The sequence below is a fragment of the Sphaeramia orbicularis genome, chromosome 4, assembly GCF_902148855.1.
Source record: "Sphaeramia orbicularis chromosome 4, fSphaOr1.1, whole genome shotgun sequence".
NCBI lineage: Eukaryota > Metazoa > Chordata > Actinopteri > Kurtiformes > Apogonidae > Sphaeramia > Sphaeramia orbicularis.
This window is the reverse complement of record NC_043960.1, coordinates 46,861,570-46,888,214: the sequence shown is the minus strand read 5'-3', so window position 1 is coordinate 46,888,214 and position 26,645 is coordinate 46,861,570. Positions and strand designations below refer to the sequence as shown.

The 26,645-nt window shown below is 38.3% G+C and overlaps 1 protein-coding gene across 1 annotated transcript in view; it reads left to right on the top strand.

Annotated features, from left to right (window-relative positions):
• Positions 1-917: 917 nt before the first annotated feature.
• Positions 918-26,645, top strand: part of osbpl9 (oxysterol binding protein-like 9) — a 39,491-nt gene continuing 13,763 nt past the window's right edge. The window contains 9 exon segments of the mRNA XM_030131961.1: positions 918-1,030; positions 2,935-2,985; positions 5,466-5,544; positions 13,677-13,753; positions 17,393-17,488; positions 17,788-17,835; positions 22,932-22,961; positions 23,056-23,106; positions 23,681-23,719. Coding sequence (XP_029987821.1) covers positions 920-1,030; positions 2,935-2,985; positions 5,466-5,544; positions 13,677-13,753; positions 17,393-17,488; positions 17,788-17,835; positions 22,932-22,961; positions 23,056-23,106; positions 23,681-23,719 — 582 coding nt within the window. The 5' untranslated portion in view covers positions 918-919.

Genomic DNA, 26,645 nt, shown 5'->3' with positions numbered 1-26,645 from the left:
ATCTTAGTCCTTCTATTCTCCTCTCCCAGATTTGGAGAACGTGCATTCACATCATTTATACCAAAGGCCACTTTTTCCGATGTACGAGTGCAATGAAAACCAACACGCACACACTCACACCATAATGGAATATGTGAATCTAAACAGGGATGAAAATGGCAAATGTTCACATTAACTTTTTTATTGTACAAAATCTATATTTTGTGTTTTGTTTTTTATTTAAAGCTCACGTTATATTACTGTGAAGTTCTGCTTATCAGTGTTAAGCCTATTGTAAATAATAAAGATATTGATGAATATTGTCTGCTTGTATGTTCGTCAAATTGTTTAATCTATGTTAAAGTTACAAAAATCAGTTATGTGTCAGGAGGGATCTGTCTAGGAGCAGAGCTGCACACTGTGCTATCCTGTATAATCAGGGTTGAGAGCCACATTTTGGCTGAAACAGAAATATACACTGTATATGTCTGTATGAAAGCTCTTAATGATTTCTTTCTGCGGCCAAAAGCACTTAAATCGGTTTAGAGTTAAAAACTAGAAAACTCCATAATGAACACACTAAACTAGTCAACACTAAAAGTTGGTTGGGAGAAGAGAAACACACATGGACAGTCACTAGAACTTTGCTAATTCTGGTCTACACACACTACTGTAACTATATTTTAAACAAAAATAGGCGTTTAAACCATTAGTAGTAATCATCAAATGAAACACCAATGTAAAGTGACCATTTTAAATTTAGACAGTGAGATCTAAATACTTTTTCCAACATCTACATGGTAAACTCAAACGACCCTCCCACCCAATCGCCGTCTTTATCATTTCTACCAACATCAGCATCAACGTCGTTGTGCCAATGGCGCATGCTCAGTTGGCCACCCCATATCCGACTCCTCCCCAGCCGGAGTCTATTGTAAAGATGGCGTCCATCATGGAGGGGCCGCTCAGCAAGTGGACTAACGTCATGAAAGGTTGGCAGTATCGGTGGTTTGTTTTGGACTACAACGCCGGCCTGCTGTCATACTACACGGTACGTTCATCTAAACGCTTTGTAACTGCCAAACTGAGACCCTCCAGGAATGAGGCGGTGGGCGCGCTACGTAGCTTGTCAAGTCCAACTGGGAGAAGGGCCTTATGTTTGTCAGGAGTTGGTAGTCTCAGCTGGCACAAAGAGGTGGGGCTTGTAGTGATTGCTTCTGAAGTTAACCAATGACAACGATCCTCGAGCATCCACTGGCGAATCATGTGGTGACATTTTTGTCTACACTTCCGCTACTCTTGTTCGCTAGCTAGCAAAGGTAAAATCAGATATGTTGTCGGCGCTGTATTGTTGATTATATTTTGACAGTATTAGGGAAGCAAGACCAAGAATGAAGTGTGTTGGTGAGATGTATGCCCTCCGTGGTTAACTAAGAGTCATAAACTCGCTGGTTTGTTATCTAAAGTTAACAAGCTACTGTTGGTGGTTTTATTTTTGACAGATGCTACAACGATTAATGCACTTACTAAACACATCGACAGCGACAATGTGAGACTAAACACACGCCAGTTTTACTTCAAGAGAATTCAGTAATATGTCCCCTGAATGGTCATGTTAAAAGCTGTCCTCTGATGGAAAGATAGCTAACTTTCGTTGTCTTGTGCATAGACCCGTTTTTTGTAGCCTAATTAGTTTAAAGGGTTTGTAAAGCTTGAAGCTTGGGGCTGTGTGTACTTTTACTCGGGTACTGTACCTGAGTACAAATGTAAGGTATGTGTACTTCTTTTTCATATAGATCTGTACTTCTACTCCACCACATCTTGAGGACTAATATTTTACTTGTTATTCCACTAGATTTGAACCCAGGGAGCCTCTATAATCCAAAGTGGCGTATTTAGTGTGACCTCCCTTTGCATTTAACATGGCTTTAAACCCTCTCAGACAGTTTGAGTTTTATTGCGTTCATTTTCCGATGATTTATACCGGGTTTCATTCAACACATGTCAGAAGTTTCTATTTGTGCTGCTTCTTGACATGGTCTCAGGGGACACACCAAATTGTGACTTTAACCTTTAAAACACATTTAGTTCACTTTTTATGTGTCTTCAAGATGTGCCCATGTTTCCTGTACTTTCTTGTTGTATCTGAAGAAAAGTAAATGAGAAATAAATGTGTAGCTCGTTTAAAACCCTTCAAAAACAACAAATCCAAAGGAGGTCTAAGACTTCTACACAGTACTTGATGTGGTTCTCACAGGTGAGCAATGCTGTAAACATATAATGATCTTATGGACTATGAACACATGAAGCTACCAAAAAATGTATCAATTCAGATGTGAACAACTTTAAACATGTTCAGCAGTAACATGCAACAGAAAAGTAAATTTAAAAAAATCAAATATACTCACAGACTGTGACTACTTTAGTTATTCATGAATATAAGTACAGTTCACATTTTATTTACAAATCATTTAAAAATATGTATGCAACTTGTATTCATAATTTACAACAAAATATGATTATGTAAAAGGGTAACCTAAAGGAGATGTAAAAAATAAACACTCAAACTCACACTGAAATTTGTAAACCCTTAAACCTTGCTATCAGAAATCCTCACTCTTCCAAATAACTGGATGAAAAATGATTTGGGTTTACTTCCTTGTCCTATTATTTCATTTGTCACTATTATTCTATAATCAGTATAAATGATTGTCTGTATGTGAGCCACATACAATAGTATGAAAGGGAAAGATAGGGTTTCCACTTCTTGAGTGATAATTTTGATGGATCAGTTTATATACCATCCGAAATGTCACTATTAGACACAGTCTTATTGAATTAAAATTGTGTTTCCTGGCCTACATCTATGATGCTCTATTCTCTGCTGTATGCTGACTATATTAATTAGATTTTCATCTTTTTTTTTTTTTTTTCATTTTTGTTTTTGGTTTTTAGTCAAAAGACAAGATGATGAGAGGATCCAGAAGGGGCTGTGTGCGACTCAGGGTAAGATTCAATTGCATCTTGATAATTTTTATATGCATACTCCCGCTTGCATGCTTAATTAAGTGCTGAATTGCTTTCCTGTTAGTTCCAATAGTCACACAATATGTTCCATTTACAACTTTCTGACAAACTATTAGTTTGAAATCTGCCATAAAGCCTCTTTGACTACTATGCAGTGTTATACACAGACTGACTTAACAGGTCTTATTGATGGGTCTTAATGAATACCTTTGTTTGCCTAGTTAAGCAAAAAAATGTTTCCTCCAGCTTCATGCAGCTATGCTCTGTTTGACCCTTTCCATATTGTTTTCAGTGTTAGATAATGTCCACTAGATGGCAGCAGTATCACTTGTTATTAATTTGTATCTTCCTGCGAGGTTCAAAGATATCTAAGAAAGTAATTGACATTTATACTAACACTAAAACAAGCTAAGTAAAAGATGATGCATTTTACCTCCTAGCAAATCTGTGCTAAATGCTTGGATACTTGTCTTTGTGTCATGTTTTTCTAAGGTGATCCCGTTAAGTTTTTTCTTACTGTATTCGTTTATTATTGCAATGATGTCCAAATATTACAAATTGCAATTATAAAGTCATTACCAGCAAAAGTGTTTTCTTGACACTTATTTTTCTTTGAGTCACAATTTGTCATGACAAGTTTTGACATGTTTTTGACTCCTCTATCAACAGATTGTTTTGTCTTTATATGTTAAACATACCAAGTCTGTCAGATGTGTTTTTGTGGAATTCATGACATGCATCCAGCATTTTCCATCTTTAATTGTGGTAAACTCTTCTTCCAATGTGTAAAAGGAGTGTTTTGTGTCTGATTCGGCTTTAGGGAGGATGACCATAATTCCTCTTGTCTTTGATAGTTAGGATTTTCCTGCAATATGTCATAGACAGCTCAGAGAACAAACAACATTAAGCATCAGGGTTGCATTTGAGTATTTCTCAGCCGTGTCTTGTATTATTCATTTTATGAGCCTCAACACTGTAATACATCACATGCAGACTGGAACCACAGTGATTATCTAGTTAGTAATTCAAATTAAAATAAAAAAAAAATCCAAATTATATGACTCCAGCTTTGGGGCTGCAACGAATGACTAGCTGATAAATAGTCAACGGCAAAATTAGTTGACAACTAATTTAGTCATCAACAGGTCTTTAGTGACGTCATGCACTTTTGTTTAAGGAAAAAAAAATTATTTTATTGCTGATTCCAACTAGACTATTTAGTTGTTTAACAAACTTTGTCAGATACTGTAATTGTTATGCATAAGATGCACTTTTGTTTAAGGGAAAAAAGTATTTTATTGCTGCTTGTAAGATATTTTGAGTATTGAATTTAATATTTATTTAACAAACTTTGTTTTAATTTTAATTGTTGTGCACCAAATGTTATTAAAGGAAAGAAATGGTATTTTATTCTTGCAATAAATATAAATAAGAGCCTTTTTTTTGCAGTTCATAAGCTGATAAGGCAACTATTAAAATAGTCATTAGTTACAGCCCTATCCCTCTCCTTGAATGCAAATATTAATAAATGTTAATAATAAATATTGCTGCATCTTTGGAATGTGTAAAGTAACTTTGGTTTTGACCATGAAAGTGTTTTGCAATATGACCATCCTTAACCAAAGAAATTTGTTTGTAAGAAGTTACAGTGAGTCAGCTGTACTTTGCTGTTTTGTTAATAGTTTTGGGTTTCTTTCTATTGACATTCCACTGCCCTTTGGTGCTTAATCTTTACCTTTTTGGCAAATGGAGAAGAAATGTTACTGCACAGCTACTGTAATGACTACTAGCAGCTTTGAGTTGTGTACCCCCTGTAGGTGTTAGTTTTACTATTTGCAGGTTCACTGTGTTAGGCAGCTCTGAGTCACACACCCTTTTTCTGTTGCTAGGAGCTAAAGTCTCAGCTGTAGCCAACAGGCCAGTCCTCTGCAGTTCTGTACCCTCATGTTTCACTGGTAGTGGCTGGTCCTGTGTGTGTGTCTGTCTCCACCCCTCCCTGCTTTTCTCTCTCTCTCTCTCTCTCTCTCTCTCTCTCTCCTCTCTCTCTCTCTCTCTTCTCTCTCTCTCTCTCTCTCTCTCTCTCTCTCTCTCTCTCTCTCTCTCTCTCTCTCTCTCTCTCTCTCTCCCTCTCCCAAATCCCACCTCTTTCTCCTCCTCCCCCTCCTCCTCCCTCCTTGTCTCCTGATTTCCAAAAGGCTGCACTCGTATGTGTGTGTAAGAGAAACACACAAGGAAGAAATGATAATGGAAAGAGGATGTGGAGATGGAGCTTTTGAAGAGAAGAGAGTGAGGTGTTAACATGGACTATTGGTAATTTAAAAAAATACAGAAGTGACCCAGTCAGGAGCTACATGAGCATGTGGAGGGCATGAGGATGGAAAGATAGAAATGGAAACTGGAGTATGACGTGTCCTGCTGTTGGACTGACTCTCTCTCTCTCCCCTCTCTCGTGTGCCCAGGGAGCTGTGATCGGCATTGATGACGAAGACGACAGCACATTCACCATCACTGTGGACCAGAAGACTTTCCATTTCCAAGGTGAGATGTCAGTGTGTTTCCATCCATCCCACTCCTCTGCTCTGTGTTGCCATCTCTGTTTTCTTTTTCTTTCTTTCTCTCTATCTCTCTGTCTTTCTCTCTCTCTCTGTCTGTCTCTCCCACTCTCTCACTCCTCTCCTCCTCCCCGCCTTATAAGCACTCGGATTGGTCTGCTTCAAATGCCAGGAAACACATGCACATTTACACAAAGTCAAAGCGTGCTGTTTGCATCTGAGCTTCTATTTTTTTGTTTATTTTTTTCCTCTCATCCCTCTGGATTGATTCCAGAGCTCTATGAAGTGTTGGACTTGTCGTATATTTCTTTAGATAAACAAGATTTATTCTACTGCAAGCTTAACGGATTCTTCAGGAGCAGAAGAAGGAGCAAGTAAGGCTTTTTTTTTTTGTTCCTCCATCGCAACTGTGGCTGAGGAGGAAGATTGCAGCTTGTGTGTCTCTGCAGTCGAGCCTCTGGGAATAATAAGGGAATACTGCTGAGCTGGAAGCTGAGCTCAGGCTCTTCTGCTGCTGTTCGTCCTTTGCTACACCTCTGCTGCGATCTAACAACCAGTCACTATAGGGACAGGATTGGCTCCTAGCTACAGCATCAAACCCCCTCCCCTTCCTTCCGTCCTGCCAACCCTCTTTTTTTGACAAGGAGTTGTCCCGTCAAGTATACTCTGCAGACATCCTCTGTTTTGTCTTTTTACTCTTATCGCTCCACCAGATCTTTAACATCCACCACCTCTGCTTCTTTCCTGTCTGTCCATTTGTCCATCTGTGTCCCATTTTTTCCCCCTCACTCCCTTCTTACCTGCTTCTTGGGAGTCACCATCACCAGCCACAGTCCATGCGCCCCCCGCCCCCCTCACCTCCACCTCCATGCCCTCTCCCATGTCTGTGTTCCGAAGCTGTATGCTGTGGTTCTACAAACGCAAGGGTAAGGAGGAAACCCGTGCACGTCTCAACTGGTCCGCATGCATGTCCTAGGGATAGGAGGATGGAGCAGAGGTGGTGTTTTGTTTGTCTTCTGGGATGTTCGGTCAGGGTGGAGCTGTGCACTCGGTGCACTAGCACTCGACAATATCAGTTTATTGTTTAGGTTCAAGGATGGTTCAGAGCAAGGGAATATTTCTGACTACAAGGAACTATTAAAGACCGATGAACGAGATCAGTGTCAGTCAAATGTTTGTTCAGGCAAGGTGTGATACGTGTCCAAAAAGGATGTTTGTAGTTGCTGGTGTTTGTCCTTCTATGATGTCGTGGGGAGGAGTTGCAGTAGTTGTGGTTTGTCCTCATACTGTTAGTGAAATATTTATTTTTAGATCTATTTCTCTTTTGCAGGTGTAAGAGGACTGATGAGGTCAGTCATCCTCTTGCCTTCCTCCTTCTCTTCCTTTCTCATTATAGGCTTAATTTGTTCTGGTGCTTTCTGTACCATATTAAAACTGAACATATTTTTGCTGTAGTGCCTCAGTAAGTTAGGCTTATTCACTCACTTTTGAATGTTCAGTAATTGGATTATCTGAATTGCCTGAGTCGGCAAGATTTCTCCCTCACAGGGAAAACACGAGAAAAGCAGCAGTGATGCTCTGGTGTAATTAGCTTAAAATAAAAACCTTCATGTTATAAAATAATGTCATTTCAAGGATAAAAAGACACTATGGACACCACAGTATACTACTGGACATGGAACTGCAATACTTAATAGTAATAATTGCTCAGATCAAAAAGCATTGATAAGATTTTGCATCAAAAAAATTCATGGTGGGCTAATGTTTGATTTCCTTTAGTGTCAGTGCATGCCATTCTATAAATGACTGTTATACATTCTTATTAATGATATTGTGCTAACAGACAACCTCAAGTTGTGATAAATTGGGCTTTTTTAAATTTTTGGGTGTGGAATAATTCAAATAACTCCAATAAAATGAAAGCTATGTATACTGTAATGTACTTTTCTTTTTGTTATAATTGTTAAACAGCTTAAGGATCATTGCAAAGTATTGGTAAAGTATCAAATCTTTTTGAATGAGACCCAACCCTGTCAGGCTATCACAGTAACTGTAGTAAATACTATACTCAGCTAGTGCAGTAATGCAATACTACAAAATAGAGAATGAAAAATTGCAGACTTCACATCTTGTACAGTAGTAGTTAAAACCATCTGTGCTGTAATTCATCATTGATCTGTTAAACACCATATCCTTACTTGAGACATTTTATGACCCTGTGATGGTCTGTTTTGGACTAATCCATGCTGCGGTTCTTTTTCTTTCTGTGATTGTCTGACACATCTGCTGTTCACATACCCCTAAGGCTGCCATGCAGTCTAATGGGTCACCACCAGAAAATTGGCACAAATTGTGTGTGCTGAACATGAGATTCTGGGATGCAGCAGCTGTTTGCTTGGATAACAGGAGATGCACAGGATGTTGGGCAGAGGAGATTTTGCTGCTGCTGTAAAACGATCCCAGTCTGAGCATGTTATGTAGTCGCTCTCCCGGGATTCGCTTCATTTGTCTCTTTGTACAGTATATAGATGCTGCCAAGTTGAAGCAGCAAAGAGAGGAATTGGAATTTCCAAAGACTAGAACAGCTGCCCAAAGACGGCCAATAATATATTATTTTCATATAATCATAAAGATGATTCTCCAGTAATAAGTTATACTTCTGGACAATTCAGTTTTGGTGTAAACCAGATCATGGTTTTAAACTCCTCGTGATCAGAACATGAAAAACACATTGCAGAAAGCTGAATGTAGAACATTCAAACATTTCCACATCAAATAAGAAGTTAAGGAAACAACAAAACATTGAAGTATTTAGTGTGCATTATAGGTGACTATATACAAAATATACCCAAAAGAGTAATGTATGTAGCAGTAATGACACTCTGACTATTGTTTTCTAGTTTGAACTGTACTTTTTAAGCTGAGTAGCCACTGTGCTCACCCAGAATGCAGCTCTGTGCTGTCTTTCTATTTAGAGAAGCATTCATTATTCATCGGCCTCTCTTCCCCGGCGGTGCAACAGAGTTGCCTGAGAGCCCTTTAGCTTTCCCCTCTCTCTCACTTCCTTTTCATCTACAGTAGCTATCAACCTCTTAACTCCCGGTCAGGACGCTGAAGCCTGCCAGGAGCATCACACCCGGTTCTGACTCCTCCTCCTACCCTTGACTCCTCCTGTTTCTGTGAACGTACCACCTCATCTCAGTTATTACCTGCATTGTCTGCTCTTCCTCAAATTTTCCACTACAGTCATCATTTCTGACCTGACATTCTTTTTAGCTCAACTTCAAGTCTTGTGCATTTAGTTTAGAAGTTGTTTTTGAGATGCATCACTTTGGACTCATTCCGTGGTGTGGTCAGTTAAATTATGCCACATAGCATGAGCTAAACAGATTACATGAGCCATGTAGCAAATACACATTCAACATATTACTGCAGTGATCTGATATTATATTTGTAATGAAATGGGGCTTTGTCTTCCTGCCATGTTTGGTTAGCTTGCTCCTATGTCACTATACTGGTAGATTATGGGTCCAAAACATCATATCATCCTCCCACTGCAGCAAGTACTCAGACGTTTTATCAGTTCCTCTGAAAATGGCAGGAGGAGGAAGTAGAGGGGAGGGATGAATAATTCACAGAGGCCTTTTGCTGGAAGGAGGATTGGGACCTTGTAAAGCGAAATGTCTGTGATGGATACCCCGGCCACGAGATTGCAGGACAGTCCTTGGGTTATGAATACATATGGCGCCACATGCATAGTGGTAACTTTCCTCGTCTGTTGGCCTGGATGTGGTGATACTGTACCTATTTACATTTCTTAAATCTTTTTCTGTTGGTCACTCTTCCCTTTCATTCTGTTTTGCATCTTATTAGTGGTGAGAGGCTGTCCTTGGTCTGCACAATATGAAGAGAATCTGAACTGTTGTTAACCTTGTTCCAAATTGCTGTTACCATGTGACTGGAAATAAATAAACAAACTAACATCAACATTGCTACCAGATTGACACTGATTAATGTGAGGGTTGATGACAACTAGCTGGCTTCATCTGATCGCCCAAATGGTGTGAATTATTCTGTTGAAATAATCCTGCCGTTGGGCGACTGTTTCAGTCTTCATTCTTCTCCCACCTGTGTGTGTTACGTTTTTAAAGTCCCCCTCGCTTTGTGAACGAACAACGACAACAACAACCTCCAAGCTGCAACTACACACTGGAAATGGCAAGTTTGAACAAAGACTTATGTTTTTATGTGGCATACTCTTTCTTAGTGATGTAGTGATTCTAATACCGCATACAAATATCCCACCAAAACAAAGGCTTCCCCAACACTGTTTTGCAAAAGGACTGTTGCTACATCTTTTTTAAGCCATTCAGGACAAATGTGGTTAATTTAAAGAAAAAAGGGTTTTTACACTTATTCCAAGCCTTATGTGATATGAGATGTGAGGGCATGAGCTATGTATTCAAGGCTTCATCTGACTGGTCAGTGTAAATGCATGGACCATGCAAATAAAATTATTTTTCTTTATTCATTGCATCTCAGGCAATGCCCTGCGTTTCTCATTTGTGTTTGTATCGTGATAGAAATGAAAATAAAATGAATATATCAATATTAAAAGGTTTTTTTTTCTCCTTTTATTTTTGTGATGAAAGTGGAAATGCATATGAAAATCAAATGTCATCATAGAAACAAACATAAGAAACGCTGAAGAGGGAGTAGGAGACTGCCTCATTTATTTATGTTTTACTCAGCACTTGGGTGTCCAATGTGGAAAAAAATAAGTCTTGTACCCTCATTCATCCTGTTGGACATGAAGTGATATCCACTGGCAGAACTTCAATCAACATCTACTTTATCATTGTTTAAAAAGCATCTGAAAAGGACTGTAATTCATGAAAAAATGTAAGGCTGTTTATCACTTGATTTGTATTTGATGATTTGTAATGTGGATTACATTTTTACTGTTTTTACTTTAGTTTATTATTTCAGTTATATTGTATTTTTCAGTTCTTTTTTTGTGTATTGTTCATTTTGGGGGAGGTATTCATATAAGCCTTCTTTTTTGGCTTCTAACCTCTCCTGCACAATTTTGTTACTTGTTTGAATGTTGTTTTTTCCATTGCTGTTTTTATGTGCAAATAAATAAATTAAACTAAATTAAATGGTAATGAACCACAGGCTAACTGAGGACTGATGCACATGGAAACGCTGTTTATTCCAATATGTCATCAGTATTAAAATATGTTTTATGATTGGTGTCATCAGTTCAATACCTCCTGACTATGCATTTTGTTCTTCATGGTGCTGTTTTACCTTTTCATCCATTTTCATACAGTAGATGCACCACTGGTTTACCTCCAACTCAGTAAGGATCATTTGCATGCTAATGCAGTCGGACTGTAAATCTTAATTATGGATTACAGATCAGGTGGTCTGGCCTGATGTACAAAGCCCCACCCCAGTATTTTAACCACATCCTGATAAGTGTGATTGCATCTGACAATTTCTAACTTCTGTAATCCACCAATCAAGCTTTTTGTTAAGTGACAGCTGATTGTATTACTCATGATGTGTCTCCTCATGGGACTGGCTAGTGGTTCACGGACCAGCTGACAGTCATAATGCATGTGGAACCACAGAAGGGGACATAGTTCATATACTTCCACTGTATGTTTTTGTGAAGTGGCCCTGGTGCTACCTATTCTGTCATGAAAAGGACTAAACAACAATAGCCGCAGTAATGTGTTTCTCTAGAGTCTGTTTGGTGGTGGTGGTGGGGGTGGGGGGGGGCAGGCGGGCAGAGAGGCACTGTCTGAGTGGATTGGCCTTAGCCTCGGATGCCTTTTAATGTCTTTAAAAGCTTTTATTCTGTTGTACTGCTCGATGTCAGAGCACAGCCATTCATATGCTGCACTGTCTTGTTTCAAGCTCAGTGAAAAATGACTCCTCACAGCATAGTTGACCTGCTAATACAGTTACATATATCCGGTTGAGTTCTTTCTTCACAGCTCTTGGATTTCTAACTGTTTTACATCCCGTTATGGTAGATTTACTCTCCTTGCAAGAGCTGAAAAGTCAGAATATTTTTCAGTGTAGTCTGTTTACACACTGGATATATGCTATAACCTGAGCAGATGCAGTCTGGCTGATTTGTTCATATCTTGGAGTAAAAAAATAAATTTGTGTATGGCGCTGACAGCAGATTCTTGGTGGTGCATGTGTTTGTGTGTTGAATGTGCCAGGGCTTATATTGGGTCACTGTTTAATGTCACTGGCAGTCTATTTGTTCCCTATCTTTGCTCTGAGAGTGCTGTCTTGCCTTGCTCTATTTCACACACTGGCCCAAAGGCTCCATGTGGAAAAAACACAACTACATCCATCCCTCTGCAGACACCTTAACTTGTCACTTTTACAACCTACTCTTCAGATATTACTGACTCAGCCATCACTGTTATAGATAAGAAGGTTATCACAGATCACTGTTTAATTACACTAGTCACCACAAACTTAGCAGCTTGATCACATTCCTTGTATTTTTCTACATTTGATCAGCCTCCCTGATGTTTAAATGTACACCTTATTTTTGCCACACCACATCTACTTGCAAAAGAAAACTGTGTACTTGAGATTTCAAATGTCCTGCTCCAATCTTCATTTGAAGTTTTACTCAGCTTAGTCTATTTTTTGGTTGTTTTTAACTCTTGAAGGAAGAGTTGGTTATAGCCCCAAATCACTTACTCTGTCTTGTGTTTGATGTTACCAGATGGCTTTCTCTCTAAAACTGCTGTGTAATGCTGCTAGAAAAAAATTGAGAGTAGTGAGAACTAAAGCGCTCAGAGGGTGTAAACCTCCACTGAGGTAGCCCCACAACATCCCATCCTCAGCAGTTACAGTCAATTTGTGGTCACTCTCATTAGGAATTCTTAAATTCTAATTCTTAAAATTTAACATTAACCTACATGCTGTTGAAAACACAGGCTCCTTTGTGGAGATGAAAGTACCTACCAGAATGTTGCTGCTAAAGAAGCTTTAAAACATCATAAGGCTGAAGCGAACTGCAGGGTTCAGTAGAAGTGGGGATGTAACGATATGAAAATTTCAATGTCTGGGGTATTGTGACCAAAATTATCACAGTTATCATTACTATCATGGGGTGGGAATTGATAAGATTTTATCAATACCATTGTCGATTCTGCTTACCAAGCCAATTCCTTATCGGTTCTCTTAGTGATTCCTGAGTGTTTTTTTTTTGTTTGTTTTTTTTTTTGAGTGGGGAAAAAAAGTAGTTGGATAGGTCATAGTGGAGCTTGTTTGACCATTTTCCATATCAAATCATTCACAATATAACAATGAGTGGACTGGGTCCATGCGAGTGGATCAAGAGGAGGAGGGGGAGGGACTCCACAGTGGAGGTCCTGTTGGCAGACACTTTTGAGTGGATCCTGCTCTCCCCGGATCTCTCGAGCGCTGTCTGTAAGGCTGCCTTCAGCCATGTTTTCACAGGCCAAATATTGCAAACTGTGCATGCCCGCCTGGAGTGCTGCTGGTTCTCCAGGAAATGAGTAGTATTACTGTGAGTTTTCAAAGTGCAGTAATCGAACACGGTTTTCATGATAATTAAAATTTAAACAGCAATACTAACCGTCAGGAATTTTACCACAGTTTATTGTTACACCAGTAATCGTTACATCCCTAAGTAGAAGTTATTAATAATTAGCTTCTGACTCTGAGAGATAAGTTATTATGTCTTCTTATTTTACAGATATTGAAAATAGACACTTTAAAGAAAAGTACAATTCCATATTTAATTTTAGCCAAGAAATAACAGGAATATGTGATGACATCAGTTGCTGTTAGTTTTTTGAAAATTACTTTAATCTATTTTTTTGTGTGTGTGTTCCTTCTGATTTCCTGTAAATCTCTGTCATCGCTATGGTGTGATCTCTGTATCTGTAACTGTATCTTGTTCATGTTGCCATTATTCCTGAGCCATAAAAAGCAGATTGTGTCATTTCAATCGCTGTAGGATCTGTTTCATTAATGTGTAACTTGATGATTATGGTGGTGTCTGTATGGAAAACGTGGCTCACTGGGTGTGTCTGTTTCTTTTGCCCTCAGCCCGAGATGCAGACGAGCGGGAGAAGTGGATCCACGCCTTAGAGGGAACTATCCTTCGTCACACCCTCCAGCTCCGGGTATGGAACCATGCATGTGTCTAATCCATCTAGTTCTGTCTGGAAAATGCTTTGACTGATCTTTGCTTGGTTGTTTTATGCAAATATGCCAGCAGCTACAGTATGTGTGTAGGCTGACTACTAACTCTCCATTTTCCTTAAGCAAACAGAGTGTTACTTGCAAAAGCAGTTGTATGTGGTATTACTAAATTTGAATATATGTGTCACTTATGACTGTGGGCTCTCTATTGCAGCTCAGATTTCATGTATTTGCATAACATCATAGAAGATGATTTTCACATATTGTACATATTTCTTGCTCATTTTAAGGGAGGTATTTGGACCATTTGTTTTTGAATGCTGGGTAATATAGGTGTATTAGTGTACATTTGTGCTCTGGAGCACAGTCTAGTCCAGTTTTTTCTATTTCTTATTTTGGAGATTTTACTCACCAAAGCAAATGAGAGTCTGTAATGAGTTGTCAGGTTAAATGACAGTCATGTAGAGTTCATGTCATCGTAAAAGGAGGATGTTGTATTAAATTGTGATTAGTTGTGACTGGAAATGGAGGCCTGGTTTGCTAGTTTTATGAAAGGACATTTTCCTGTTTGATTTTGTGCTTCCAGACTTTAGATTTGCCCCGTTTCCTCCATGTGCTTTGTTTGTGTTGGGTCTGAATTCATTTCGGTCACTTCTTTCCATCGTCTCTTTCCATTCAGTATTTTCTTTGGCCTATGTACTTTCTCCCTCTTTAAACCTTTCCCTTCCTCCTTGTTCCCTCCCCTCATCCTACTCCCACCCATCTCCTCCTCCCCTTTCACCACCTATACCAGCCCCCCCCCCTCCCCAAGCCTCTGTGGCAGATCTCTCCGTTGTGCTACATGCGCCTGCTCACTCACACTTATGTGGTGTTGTTGGGGGCTACTGTTGTCGTACCCATCATGTGACCTTGCATCACCCAATCTGAGAAGATGTTGCTCAATCGACCAAACCTCTGCCTCAGCCAATCACAGCAGTTGTTAGTGTGTTGCCACTGCTTTGTGTGTTCCTCTTCTGCCTGCGTGAGAGGAAGTGTGCCTTTTCCTGCAAGGGGAGGGTCCCGGATTAACTCAGCTCCGTCTGCCTCATACCAAACACTCAGCTGATAACTGTTGTTGAAGGATCTACAGAAGGTGTCTGTAGCCTGTCCGGCTAACTCACAGTCTGAAGGCATCTGTGGTTATGTTGGCAGACTGCAGTGGAGAGCAGGAGATTGTTTTCTGTTTCCGTGTGGAGGGGGAGGAGTAGGAGGACCGCTAACTTCAGCAGAGCTGCTGTTTTATTGCTTTAGGGGCAGAAAAAAAGAGACAAAACAGGGAGAAAGCTGCATAAGCTCCTGTGTCAGGCTGCGTGGCATGATGGGAGGGATGTGCAGGGTTTAATGCAGTATGTTCATTGGAGCGAGGTGCCCAGTAAGTAAATGCACACATACACAACACGCCTCTGCACCATAAACACAACTTTAATGGCTGCTGGGGCTACAGCGTTTTAAAGTGGGTCACACAGCATGGAAAGACAAATAGAACAGGGAGGGAGAGCAGCAGTGGGGTGAGAATGGTGTTGTTTGTAGAATCTGGTTGGGTGTTTTTGTGACCGTTTACATATCAGACTTCACAAGCTGCTCTGAAATATTCCCACAATATAACAGGGACACACACAGGGATTCGCAGTTGGGAACAAGTGGAAGACAAAGGTGCAGACATCAGGGAATATTTCAGGAACAGGAGATGAAGTGGACAGTATGACGTAGTGTTTCAGTGGCTGTTTATAATCCAGCCACCTGCCTCTGACATTCTGTTTCCAAACTTATCACCAGTGTTTGAGAAGAAAAAAACTCACTTCCCCTCTTGTTATGCATTACCAAAACCTGACTTGCCGCTGTTGTGTATTTTTTTCTTCTTCTGTTTCAGTTATGCTGCTTGATCACCCTGATCTTATCATATCTTTAATTTCATTTTATACATGTTTAGACTTGTCGTGCAAACATTTCTGATATCTTAGTCAGAGAGGTTGTGAATAAGTGGTTTCTTTTTTGTAAACAATATAATGTGTAGGTGGATGTGTAGAGGTAGTTGACATGAAACCGCAACAAGGAAACGGTATTATTTCATGACTCTTATTTACTATGTTTAACAGCCGTTTAGTTTACTCCCTGTGTTTACGTCGGTGTACATTTTTATATCATGCTGATTGCTTCTTGGTTTTGAAAGCAACTTCAAGCAGACATTATGATGTAACACTTCACTTTTCCAGATAAAGTGGCATGGTGTTTTTCTGAATAAATATGTGAAAGGCTACTGTGGAATAATATGTACACATACACACACATTCAGGTAATGGATATCCATGTATAGATGAGTTGTGTCTGCTGGTTTAGACTTTTACTCAGGCTTTGACTTGGCCAGCTAATGCTAAAACCACCTTTGATCCTTTGAGGAAGTTTGCCTAATCACAGGCTTGGTGCCTTCTCAGTTAACTCAGACTTTGTTCTCTGTTAAAGTTAGGATGTTTTTACAGTGTTAACTTTGAGCAAGTCAGGCAGACTGCTGCTAGTATTTGGATGTTAATGGCTTTCCTGCACATTCCAATGGAACCGTCTTTAGCAGGAAGAAAAATCAGTTCAAGCTTAGGACAAATGATGACTCTGCGATGCAGCGAATCTGCGACACCCAACACGGTTTGACGAGCTTAACCTGCTGGCAGACGTTCTGTTGTATTATTGCTTAGCGGTTATTTGTGTTTTCCTCAGACAAAGAGTTGTGTAGTGGTAAATTATTTCCACTTTAACTGTGAATCATTTTACTGACACATCTGGCATGATGCAGAGGGTTATTGTGCTGTAAATAAGAGTGAGTATTGTAACTGTTGACAACCTCCTGCATTAACACTTGTGGGTGATGGTTAGAGGAAGTCTGCCTGCATGTGCCTACATTTATCTGTTTGTTTTCCTGTTTTTTGTCTTTGTATCGCAGCTCACTGGATTGTTCTGGGTGCTCAAAGAGATAGACACAGATGTCCGGTTATGTCTGCTCTGTCAGTAGTCTAGTATCAGCCTTTTAATGGATGTTATGTAATGAAAAGTGTGGGGTCTGTTCCTGAACAAGCTAATTAAACAATGAGTGTGTGTGTGTTCACTTCAGCCCATTTCCATACAAGGTTGTTGTCATTAGTCATTCATTAGATTCACATCCTTGAGTTTCTTGATTCAGATTTGTTGTATTCTGAAATCTGTTGTGTTCCATGTAGGCTGACCGACAAACAGACCTGCTGGCCTGTCATGTACTGTAGGCTCACTGTTAAACAATAGTGTTCATATCTACCCCAGTACACCACATTGCCAGAAGATTCTCCTGAACTGTTGATGTTTCTGTCCACCATTTTGTGTGGCAGTTTTTAAAGCCTGTGTGGCACGGAGGTGATTGGGACAATGAGACAAGCTTCTTTTTTTTTTTTTTTTTTTAAATGAATGAATGAATGATATGTCAACACATGGTCTGGATTATTAGTAGTGTCTGGGTTTGACTTTGAATATGCAAATTCTATCACTGTATTTGACCCTGTGCTTGTTTAAGGATGCACTAATACCCTGCTGTGTGTTTTGTTTTTTTTAATCATCCTCAGGAAGCAGAGACGGGATTTGTTCCGAGCGTACAAGACTTTGATAAGAAGCTCGCTGAAGCTGATGCCTATCTCCAAATACTGATTGACCAGTTAAAGGTAGGACTCATTTCAAATAGATTCCATGTACAAATACATTTAAATCTGCGCAAAGACCTTCCTCTTAATGATCACAGTAATGATGTATTTAAAGAGACAACTATTTATTGTCTCAGACCCATAAACAGATAATCATAATGAAAGAAGCTAGTGTCGTCCACAACAGACTCGACGTGCATCGTCCCTCCACTTTCACTGATCATTTCAATGCTCATTTGACTGCGTATCCATCTTAGGTCACATTATATCTGCAACTTTTGTGAGCCTTTCATCTCTTGTTCTGTGTCACTCTCTCACAGCTGTTTGATGAGAAGATAAAGGACTGCAAAGAGGATGAATCACGCAGAGTGAGTACCAGAAGCCAATACTTGGTCTGTCCTCATGTCCCGACTCCGGTCCACTTTAGTAAGGGACGAAAGCAGACATGTAGCTCTGAGGAATGAAAGATGACAGGTGTCAGTGCATTATAGACATCTGATACATTGTGATTGTTTAAAGCCGTCAGAATTCAGGTTGTGATACAGGCAACGGGATATATCATGATACAGTTTTGTAAGTTAAATCAAAAGTGGTTTTAAAGAGTCGTATCATCCTTCATTTGGTACTTCCATACAAATAGTTCCTGTCATTTACTTTTCCTTCCTGCATCTGTGTGGAAGAACACAAAGTACCCAAATGACTAAATATTCCAGTGTGTGATTTGTGACTGAATAATAAAGGATAGAGCATAAAAGAAAATAACTTCATAACGACAATTATACTTAATATATTTTGTGTCTTTAGATTAACTGATTCATATTGTCTCTGAAATAAACCACATATTCATAGCAAATTATATATTTGTGTGTGTGTATATATAGATATATATATATATATATATATATATATATATATATATATATATATATATCTTCTATCACTTAAACAGATCTAGTTGACCAAAATACTGTTTTGCTAATGCATGATTTCAGTGTCAATTCGTAAATTCCTTTTAATCAACCATTAAATCAAACTGTTATAGATGAGGCTTGCCTCCTTCTAATTTTTATGTTAAAACAGGTGATACTACAGGTGTTTTGTTTTTTTTTTTTTTTTTTTTTTACTCTGTGTCCTTGAAGTCATCTTCTCCCCTGTTAATATCTACTTTATCGCCTTCAACAACAGACAGTCGCACTTAAATTAAACTACTTCATCATATCCCTGAAATCGAGTTTTGGGGATATAATGGTTTTACCCCGAATGCCACCGCCAGATATCCTTCGTGTGAACATGATAACTAGGACAGATTTGGTTGGATTTCATTTCCCTTGATAACCAACATAGGGGACCCCTTGTGGAAGAACCCTATTGATTTCAGCTTCTCTATGATTATTTTAAGTCATCCAAATGTGGGTGCTTTAGTTGATAATCACTTTCTTGGACATAGATTAAGCAATAATAGGCCGATTGAGATAAAATTTGGTTCATATCGATCGTCATACAGATGTCCATTTTCTCGTGACCAGAGTTCATATGGTGTCATTTTTATGCACTAGGGTGGAGTTTTGTGGGGAAAAATTGGTTCTCCGACCATTATTCTGCCACTGTCAAGTCGATGTAGCTCAAATTGAGTTCATATTGATTGTCTAACAATTATCGTGGATAGATTTATATATAGCAGAGGACTGGGGGGAACTTTCAGGGATATACCCTTGCTGACTGCCTGCAACAGCGTAAGCCTTGTTATATTAAGGGGTTTCAATAACTGCCAGCGATTTTCACCAGCTATTTTAATATGTGTCGCCGGCTACTTTCTGCTCCAGAGCCCAGGTCAGGTCTTTTCAGCCACCGAGCACAAGATTAGAAACCTCCCACCCAATTGTGAAAAAAAATAAATGTGTGTATGGATTGTGGGGCTTTACTTGTATCACCAGATTGCTATTACAAGTGACCCCTGCTGGATATATCGTCATTTGTTCACACGGGGAAATGTCAACCTCCGTACAGGGTCAAAGGTCTATTGAGCCAATGAATGTGACCCTGCAATCCCATGTGCGGATGACACAGAATTACAGTTTGACCTGGATTGCTGGGGGCATCCACTGTATACAAACATGGCTGAACACGTGCACCTTGATGTCACCTGGGACCCAGAATCACGCCCATTTACCCAACACATGCATATATTACATTACATTTTCAGTTGCAACAGACTTCTCTCCAATCTTCCAGGGCACATTTTGTGATAAGGGCCCGTATTCCTAAAGATTCTTAGTGCAAAGAGTTGCTTCTAGTGCCCAAATTCTAAGAAAATTCTTAAAATCATGATGTTTTCTTAGAATTTCCCCTAAAAATTCAGAGTAGATCCTAGTAAAAATAAAAGCTATTCCTAAAGAATCCTAGCCCTTAAGAGAGCTCCTTAGGTGAGATCTGTTAAGAGCAGGGAAGAGGACTTTTAAGGGGCTTAGGAATTCCCTAAGCAGAGGACAAAATGGCCGACGGAAGAGGCAGGAGGGATATTCTTCAAACACTGGATGACATTGAATTAATTAAATGCTACAGATTGCACTGTAAAAAAAAAAAAAAATTGTATCATTCTGGCAGCAGGGGTGCCGAAAAAATACTGTTAAGTAACGGAAAATAACAATCTCATAAAAATACAGTAATTTTCCATAATTAAATAAATTTTTTTGGCCTAACTTTACATGGGATTTTGCATAATTTTTGACTTTTAATGTTTAATAAAGAATATTTACATGTATTAAAATAATCAAATTGCCTATAAATATATATATAAATAATTTTTAGTGAGACTAAGTTGTATGATCCACTGATAAACTGTATTTGGACAGTTTATGCAGTGCTTATACATGTTATACATTCAAAAAAATACATTTATTCAACATTTTTGTCATGAAACCTGCCGTAATTATACAAGATATTGTCAATTAACAAACAAGTCTTGTTAAAACTACAGAACAAATACTTCTTTTACGGGTTAATTATCAGTAATTTTATCTCTTTTTTTTTTTTTTTTTTTTACAGTATTAAACTTTAAATAACAGTTTAATCTCATGAATAGAAAATAAATATTTGTGAAATTACGATACATTTGCAAATATATTTTAACTGTATGTTTCTGGTGGAAAAAAAAAATCTTTTAAAAAAATGGAAATGTTATGGTTATTCACAGTTACAGTTTGGTTGTGTTGTTTTACCTTTGACATGTAAAATCACAGTCTATTTTTATCGTTTCATAGATATTTTCCTGTATCTTAAAATACAGGAAAAATCTGTAAAATAAACAGTAAAATTCTGTTAAATTATAGATTTTTTTTACAGTGTGCCAATTAATATGAGCAAATAAATATAATTATCACTGTGAATACTGTGCAAGTGGACCTGAGTTTTTTCACACATTTGTCAGATAATTTTAAAGTGTAGCTTACTATTCATTGAACAGATGTTTTCTTGTATGTGAAATATTATTTACAGTTACACAGTCTCATAAGATTAGATTCTATGATTTAAGTTTATTGATTTTAGGGTCAGTCCCTTGGCCATTATCACCAAAAGTATAGTTTTTTCTAGCTTTTAGGATCAGCCTATCACAGCTTTTGAAATGATGACTCATACCTAGCAACATGGTCAACCACACCTCCTCACTAAGATAGGAATTTCTGTCCATTCCTTGCTCAGAGTTCTCTGAGTGTGTTCTGGAATCACTCCTAAGCTAAGACTCCTTGCTAGGAATTTTTAGGTTAAGTTAGGAGCACTGTGAGAGGATTCTCAGAATCTCTAGGAATACAGGCCCAGATCTCCCAGTCTGAATGAATTTGACCATCAGATTTATACAAGCTCAGGAGCATGTGTCTTTTTATCAGATGACTATCATTTAAAGTTGATTGACCTTCAAACAAATATGAAATATACAAACATATGAATAATACATGAACAAAGAATAATGTAAATGGAGATCACTTGATGTAGTTTTGGAGCAAGGTCACTTTTTTTAGTCTTTACCTGTTATGAGGTCTACACTCTGCCTTTTGCAATACAGGCATAGTGCTCTTTTCAGCTTTAAAAATTGGTCATAAAAATAGGTAAAATGAGGTATGTAAAACAGTCATTTTGCTTGAATGTGGCTTCGCCCCCCATATACCCCCCACCAAGGCTTTACCCCTGGACCCACAGGGGGCCTTGGCGGCTCCCGGACCCCTGCCATCTGGGAAGAGCCACCTACTTTTAACAAATAACCGTCTACTCTGAAAATTATTGAAACCCCTGTATATTATTTCTTTTTATTTTCATTTCACTGACATAAATATTTGTCACACTCTTACAAGTTCAACCCTGTTAAGACATTTGATCTAGACTGTTTTCATGTCATGTTTTAACATGTGTGACATTAGTTAAAATTTCTGTTCATCTAAATATTAGCCACTTAAAGATCTATGACTGACTTGGCTCTGAATATACAAAGTTCTACCTGAATCTAATGGAGCACATGTTAAACATGCCAACAAAAGATGATTAAAAATGTGAAATTTGTCACGTTACATGTTATTGGATAACATGGCTAACTCAAGGTCTTATGATAATTAAAGATTACAATTTTCTAATATTGTGTTTGATAAAAGGACGGTGTATATATAGTTCATGGTGTTGGTGCAAGAGTGTAAGTGAAGTACTCCTCTTAGATGCAGACACATGGAAACTTGTTTCACAGTTCAACCTCATAAGAACATGGAATGAAAGGATCAAAACAGAGTCACTGTAGCTTTAACAAAAGTAATGACCTCTTTACATTTTGATAAGGAAGGCAGTTAAGGGAAGCAGAGGAGTTTCAGAGTGTCTCAGTGGCCTCGTGTTTTTCATCTGTGGCTGTGTGATTCACTTCCTCCCTGACATGAACACCAGGTTTTGGTCACTTGGTCTTGTCATTATGACTGGATGGAACTCTTTTGTGCAAGATTAAGCTTTTAGATTTTTACATAACACAAACCACATCCTAGATGTGTGTATATTGTTTTCATTATGGGCTATATAGATATACCAGGAATTCTGTCCATCCATTCCGTCTGTCTGAGATTTTTGTCCAACTAATTTCTCAAAGACAGCTCACCAGACTCTTTTTCAAATTTCACACATGTTCATCACATTTGCCTTTCTCCTCAATTTTTGCATTTTTTTGCAATTTTTGAAATGTTTTAGAAAACACTGAAAGTTAAGCCTCAAATTAATCCCTGGGTTGGCAGGGTAGGTACCAGTAAAGCAGGAGGAACAAAGTGTTGTGTGACTAGTTGGGGTATTAGTAGCCCTGATTTGTTTTCAGTTGTTTTCTTCTGTTTTCATTCGGGTTGAATGTGTTGTGAAACAGATTGTGTCAGGCAGGGCTTCTGCTTTTCAACTTTGTTTTGCTCTTTAAAATCATAATTTTATAAATCGTTCTTGTTTCTTTCAGAAAATTGAAAATTTGAGGGAGACCACATGTGTAAGTCAAAACCAAGCACATCCTCCTTCTTGTCTTTCAGTTATGGAGGCCCTTTTCTAATCTTATTAATCTATTTTTGCTCTTTCCTTTCCAGAGTATGGTAGAATCCATCAAGCACTGTATTGTACTGCTGCAAATTGCCAAGGTAACACATTATAATGCATGTGTAATTGACCTATGTGTCTTCCATTTCACCATAATCATTATTGTTGTTGGATCACATTGGTGTTGTACTGTGTCTCTGGAGTAGTTCCCTGCTAACAGTTGCTGTCTGGGTTGTTGGATGATGAGGGTGTAGCCCAGTACTCATTTCATCACATGTTCCGTTCAGCCTTCGAAGAGGAAGTGGAGCAATCAACTTTGCTTCATGTCTTTGCTAAGGTGCAACTTGTGGTGGCTTTTCTTTTTTTATTCGTACGTTGAGCCACATTCTAGGCAACATTGTAATTTACTACATTGCAGATTGGTGTCATAGATGCCCTTATTGATAGAGGAGGGAAAAAATGAAGGCAGAGGCTTTTCCCATGTGATGAAGGATTACTGCATGTGACAAAATTAGAGCCTCCTGAAGCACCATGTGACGGGACGGTGCAGATGTATCTCCACTCGCCGCGATGTTCGTGTCAGGATGCTTGCACTGTGTGTCCTGCTGGCTTTGTGAAATGACTCTTGAACCTGCATACACCAGTGGTCTAACACTGTCTTCTTAAAATTTTAAGGACCAAAGTAACGAACAGCAACACGCAAACGGACTTATAGTAAGTTTGACACCCTCTGTCCATGACAAAAATTTTAAATCAAACCAACTGCTAACTTTCTTTTCCCGCTTAATTTAGTCCACACTGTAGAAAAGCAGATCAATCAGACCTCTGTAGTGCATGCTGTCTAATTGGAGATACGCTTTTATCTCAGGCTCTTTCCCTAATGTTTGCTATCACTATTCTGTGAATCAACTTCTTCATTTCATTTGAGACTTAAATCCTTTTAGGAATGGTTGGGAACTATTCTTCCTTCATCAAAACACAGATTGTGTCTGTGTGTGTGTGTAGATTGTGCTATGGACAATGGTCATCTTTGCATATACATCTACATTGCCAAGGGCTGGGCGATAAAACAGTGGATATTATCACAATATAATTTTATGTCGTGACAACCTAAATATCATTTCGTGGTGCACAATTTTCTTTTTTCAAATTTGTGTACGTCATCAACGAAAAAACAGATTTTTCAAAGTTTAATTTTGATGTTAATGTTGTGAAAGCCATAACAGCATTCATCTTCTTTCTTTTTGCATCACAACATTTCGAAATCTTTTATAAAATTTGTTTTATCGTTTTTGTTATTTTGCACCTTATATATTTTTGTCTTGTGTCTTTTGCATCATTTTCATCTGTTGCATCTTTTACATGGTTTTTGTCTCCATCTTATGTTACGTTTTTTATAATGTTTACTCCATTTCCATTGTTTTATCCTTTTATGTTTTAACTGGGGTTTTTTTTTTGTCTTTTGTGTTTTTTTTTTTTTTTTTTCATTTTGTTGCGTTTTTTGCATATTTATATTTTACAAGTATGTATTGCACGTTTATGTTTTGTCTTTTTACATCATCATCTTGTGTCATTTTCATTCATTTTTGTGTCATATGTCATCTCATCTGTTGTATCTTTTACAGTTCAAAACCTCAAATAAACCATCGCGTTTCCTCAACTTTTCACTCGGGATCAAAAATCATACTTTAATCAGTGAAAGAAAATAATGCATTGACAGGATATGAATATTTTTATCTTGCTGAACTTTTTGTCCATTTCGCCCAGCCCTAACACTGACATATGTGTGTGTTTGCTTGCATGCCTGTATATGAATGAATGTTGCACTTCAATCCAGTCTCTAATGAAAGTCACTAATTTGCCATTGATTTGCCCTGTCCACACACCTGCCTGCTTATAGATCCACTGAGAACTAATAGCCCAAAAGCCATCGAGGCAGCACCTTCACTGGCTCGACAGGTGTACTGCTTCATGTCAGAAATAGATTATCCTCTATTCAGCCTTTACCTAGCATTCCTTTCAGTTTGTGGTGACGATCAAAGTAAAGAGAGGAAGCATGCACAGACTTTGTAACTCCTTACAGCAATCATGTCATCTCTTTACACCGTAGTTCCCGTGGTGTCTTAAAGTCTGCAGTATTTTTCTACGAGTTGTCTGATCTGACTGCCATATAATGCACTCTTAATGGAAAATGTAACACGGAGGTTATTAACTCATGCATCATCATGTTTGTATATGTTGAATCGAAGGTTGGCTGATGGGTTTGACATCTAGCAGTCAAAACTGCAAACTGACTGCAACTTCACAATGCACAATGAGCTACATATTCATTGAATCTAGGAATCAGTGGATGGCAGATTGTATGTCAAGGCAGTTTGTTCGGTAAGTCTATTTTGTATGAATTTAGTTTTGGTATTGTAGTAGGTAAAATGGAAGAAAATAGCACAGTAGAATGTTTCCGTGATACGATATTCCCCAGGTTAAAAAATTATATCACAGGGCCGCTTTTTGTGATCAAGTGTAAGCTTTTCAGTTCTTCTCTGCTCATGTAGTAGCCTGCATCAGATGAGAAGAAAAAACAACACAATAATACAGTGATAGTAGGAGTATTTAAACTGAGCAGCACAATTAATCACAGTGTCAGCCTGTGCATTTGGATAATTGAAAAGACAGTTTAAAGATCGGATATTTGGTGATAGTTTGGATTTGGCAATTCGTTAGGAGAACCGATGAGTACTATGCAAAAAACATGCAAAATATAAGTTTCTTATATATTTTTTTTAATACTAGTTTAGAATGTGAAAAAAACGCACATCTTGATAACCAGCAAGTAGATGCAAACCAGTCACAGATCATAGAAAAAAGAAAAAAAAAAGCATTCTTACTCGACACAGACCTCAACAACAAACACTTATTATCATTCTTACATGCATCATATGTCCAATATGATGATGTATATTTCATGTACATCATATATACATGTCATTTTTTACATTTAGCCCAGCCCACTGTCTACTTGATGAAACCGTGACAACCAGGAAAGTAAAAAAAATAAATCAACAAATGTATGGCATTGCCCCCAGAAAGTATATACAGTGAGTAGATAATAGATAACATTGAGAATGTCAATGTGTTTCTTATAGCCAGAGCCTTAATAGTGGTGGTGTGTTCATAGACTTACACTGCTCTTATATCTGATTTAATCTCACAGACATTAAGTACCAGTATTATGTCGTATTAATAGCGCCAGTGTACTGTAAGCTCTGTCTGCACATTAACTGCACATGGTTTTATATGACATAAGCTTTGTGCTAAACATATCTTTGCGCTTAAGAATTGCCTAAAGGTCTGTGACATCTCCTGTAGCTCATAAATAGGTAGCCTTTGATAAATGCACAGAGGCCTCCCTTCATACCTAGAAATACCAGCAGTGTGTCTGAGGTTGTCGAGCTGCAGAGTAGTTTAACATCAAGTGCAAGGATCATTCTAGAGCAGTACTGCCAGAGGCCTGCTAGGTATTTTACTTGTCAAAACAATTTATGTGCTGTGATTGCTTTAGGTTTTCTCTGCCGTCATAGCTACCCCTGCTGCATTAACTATTGTAATTCACTAAAATGAATATATTGATCATGACACACTG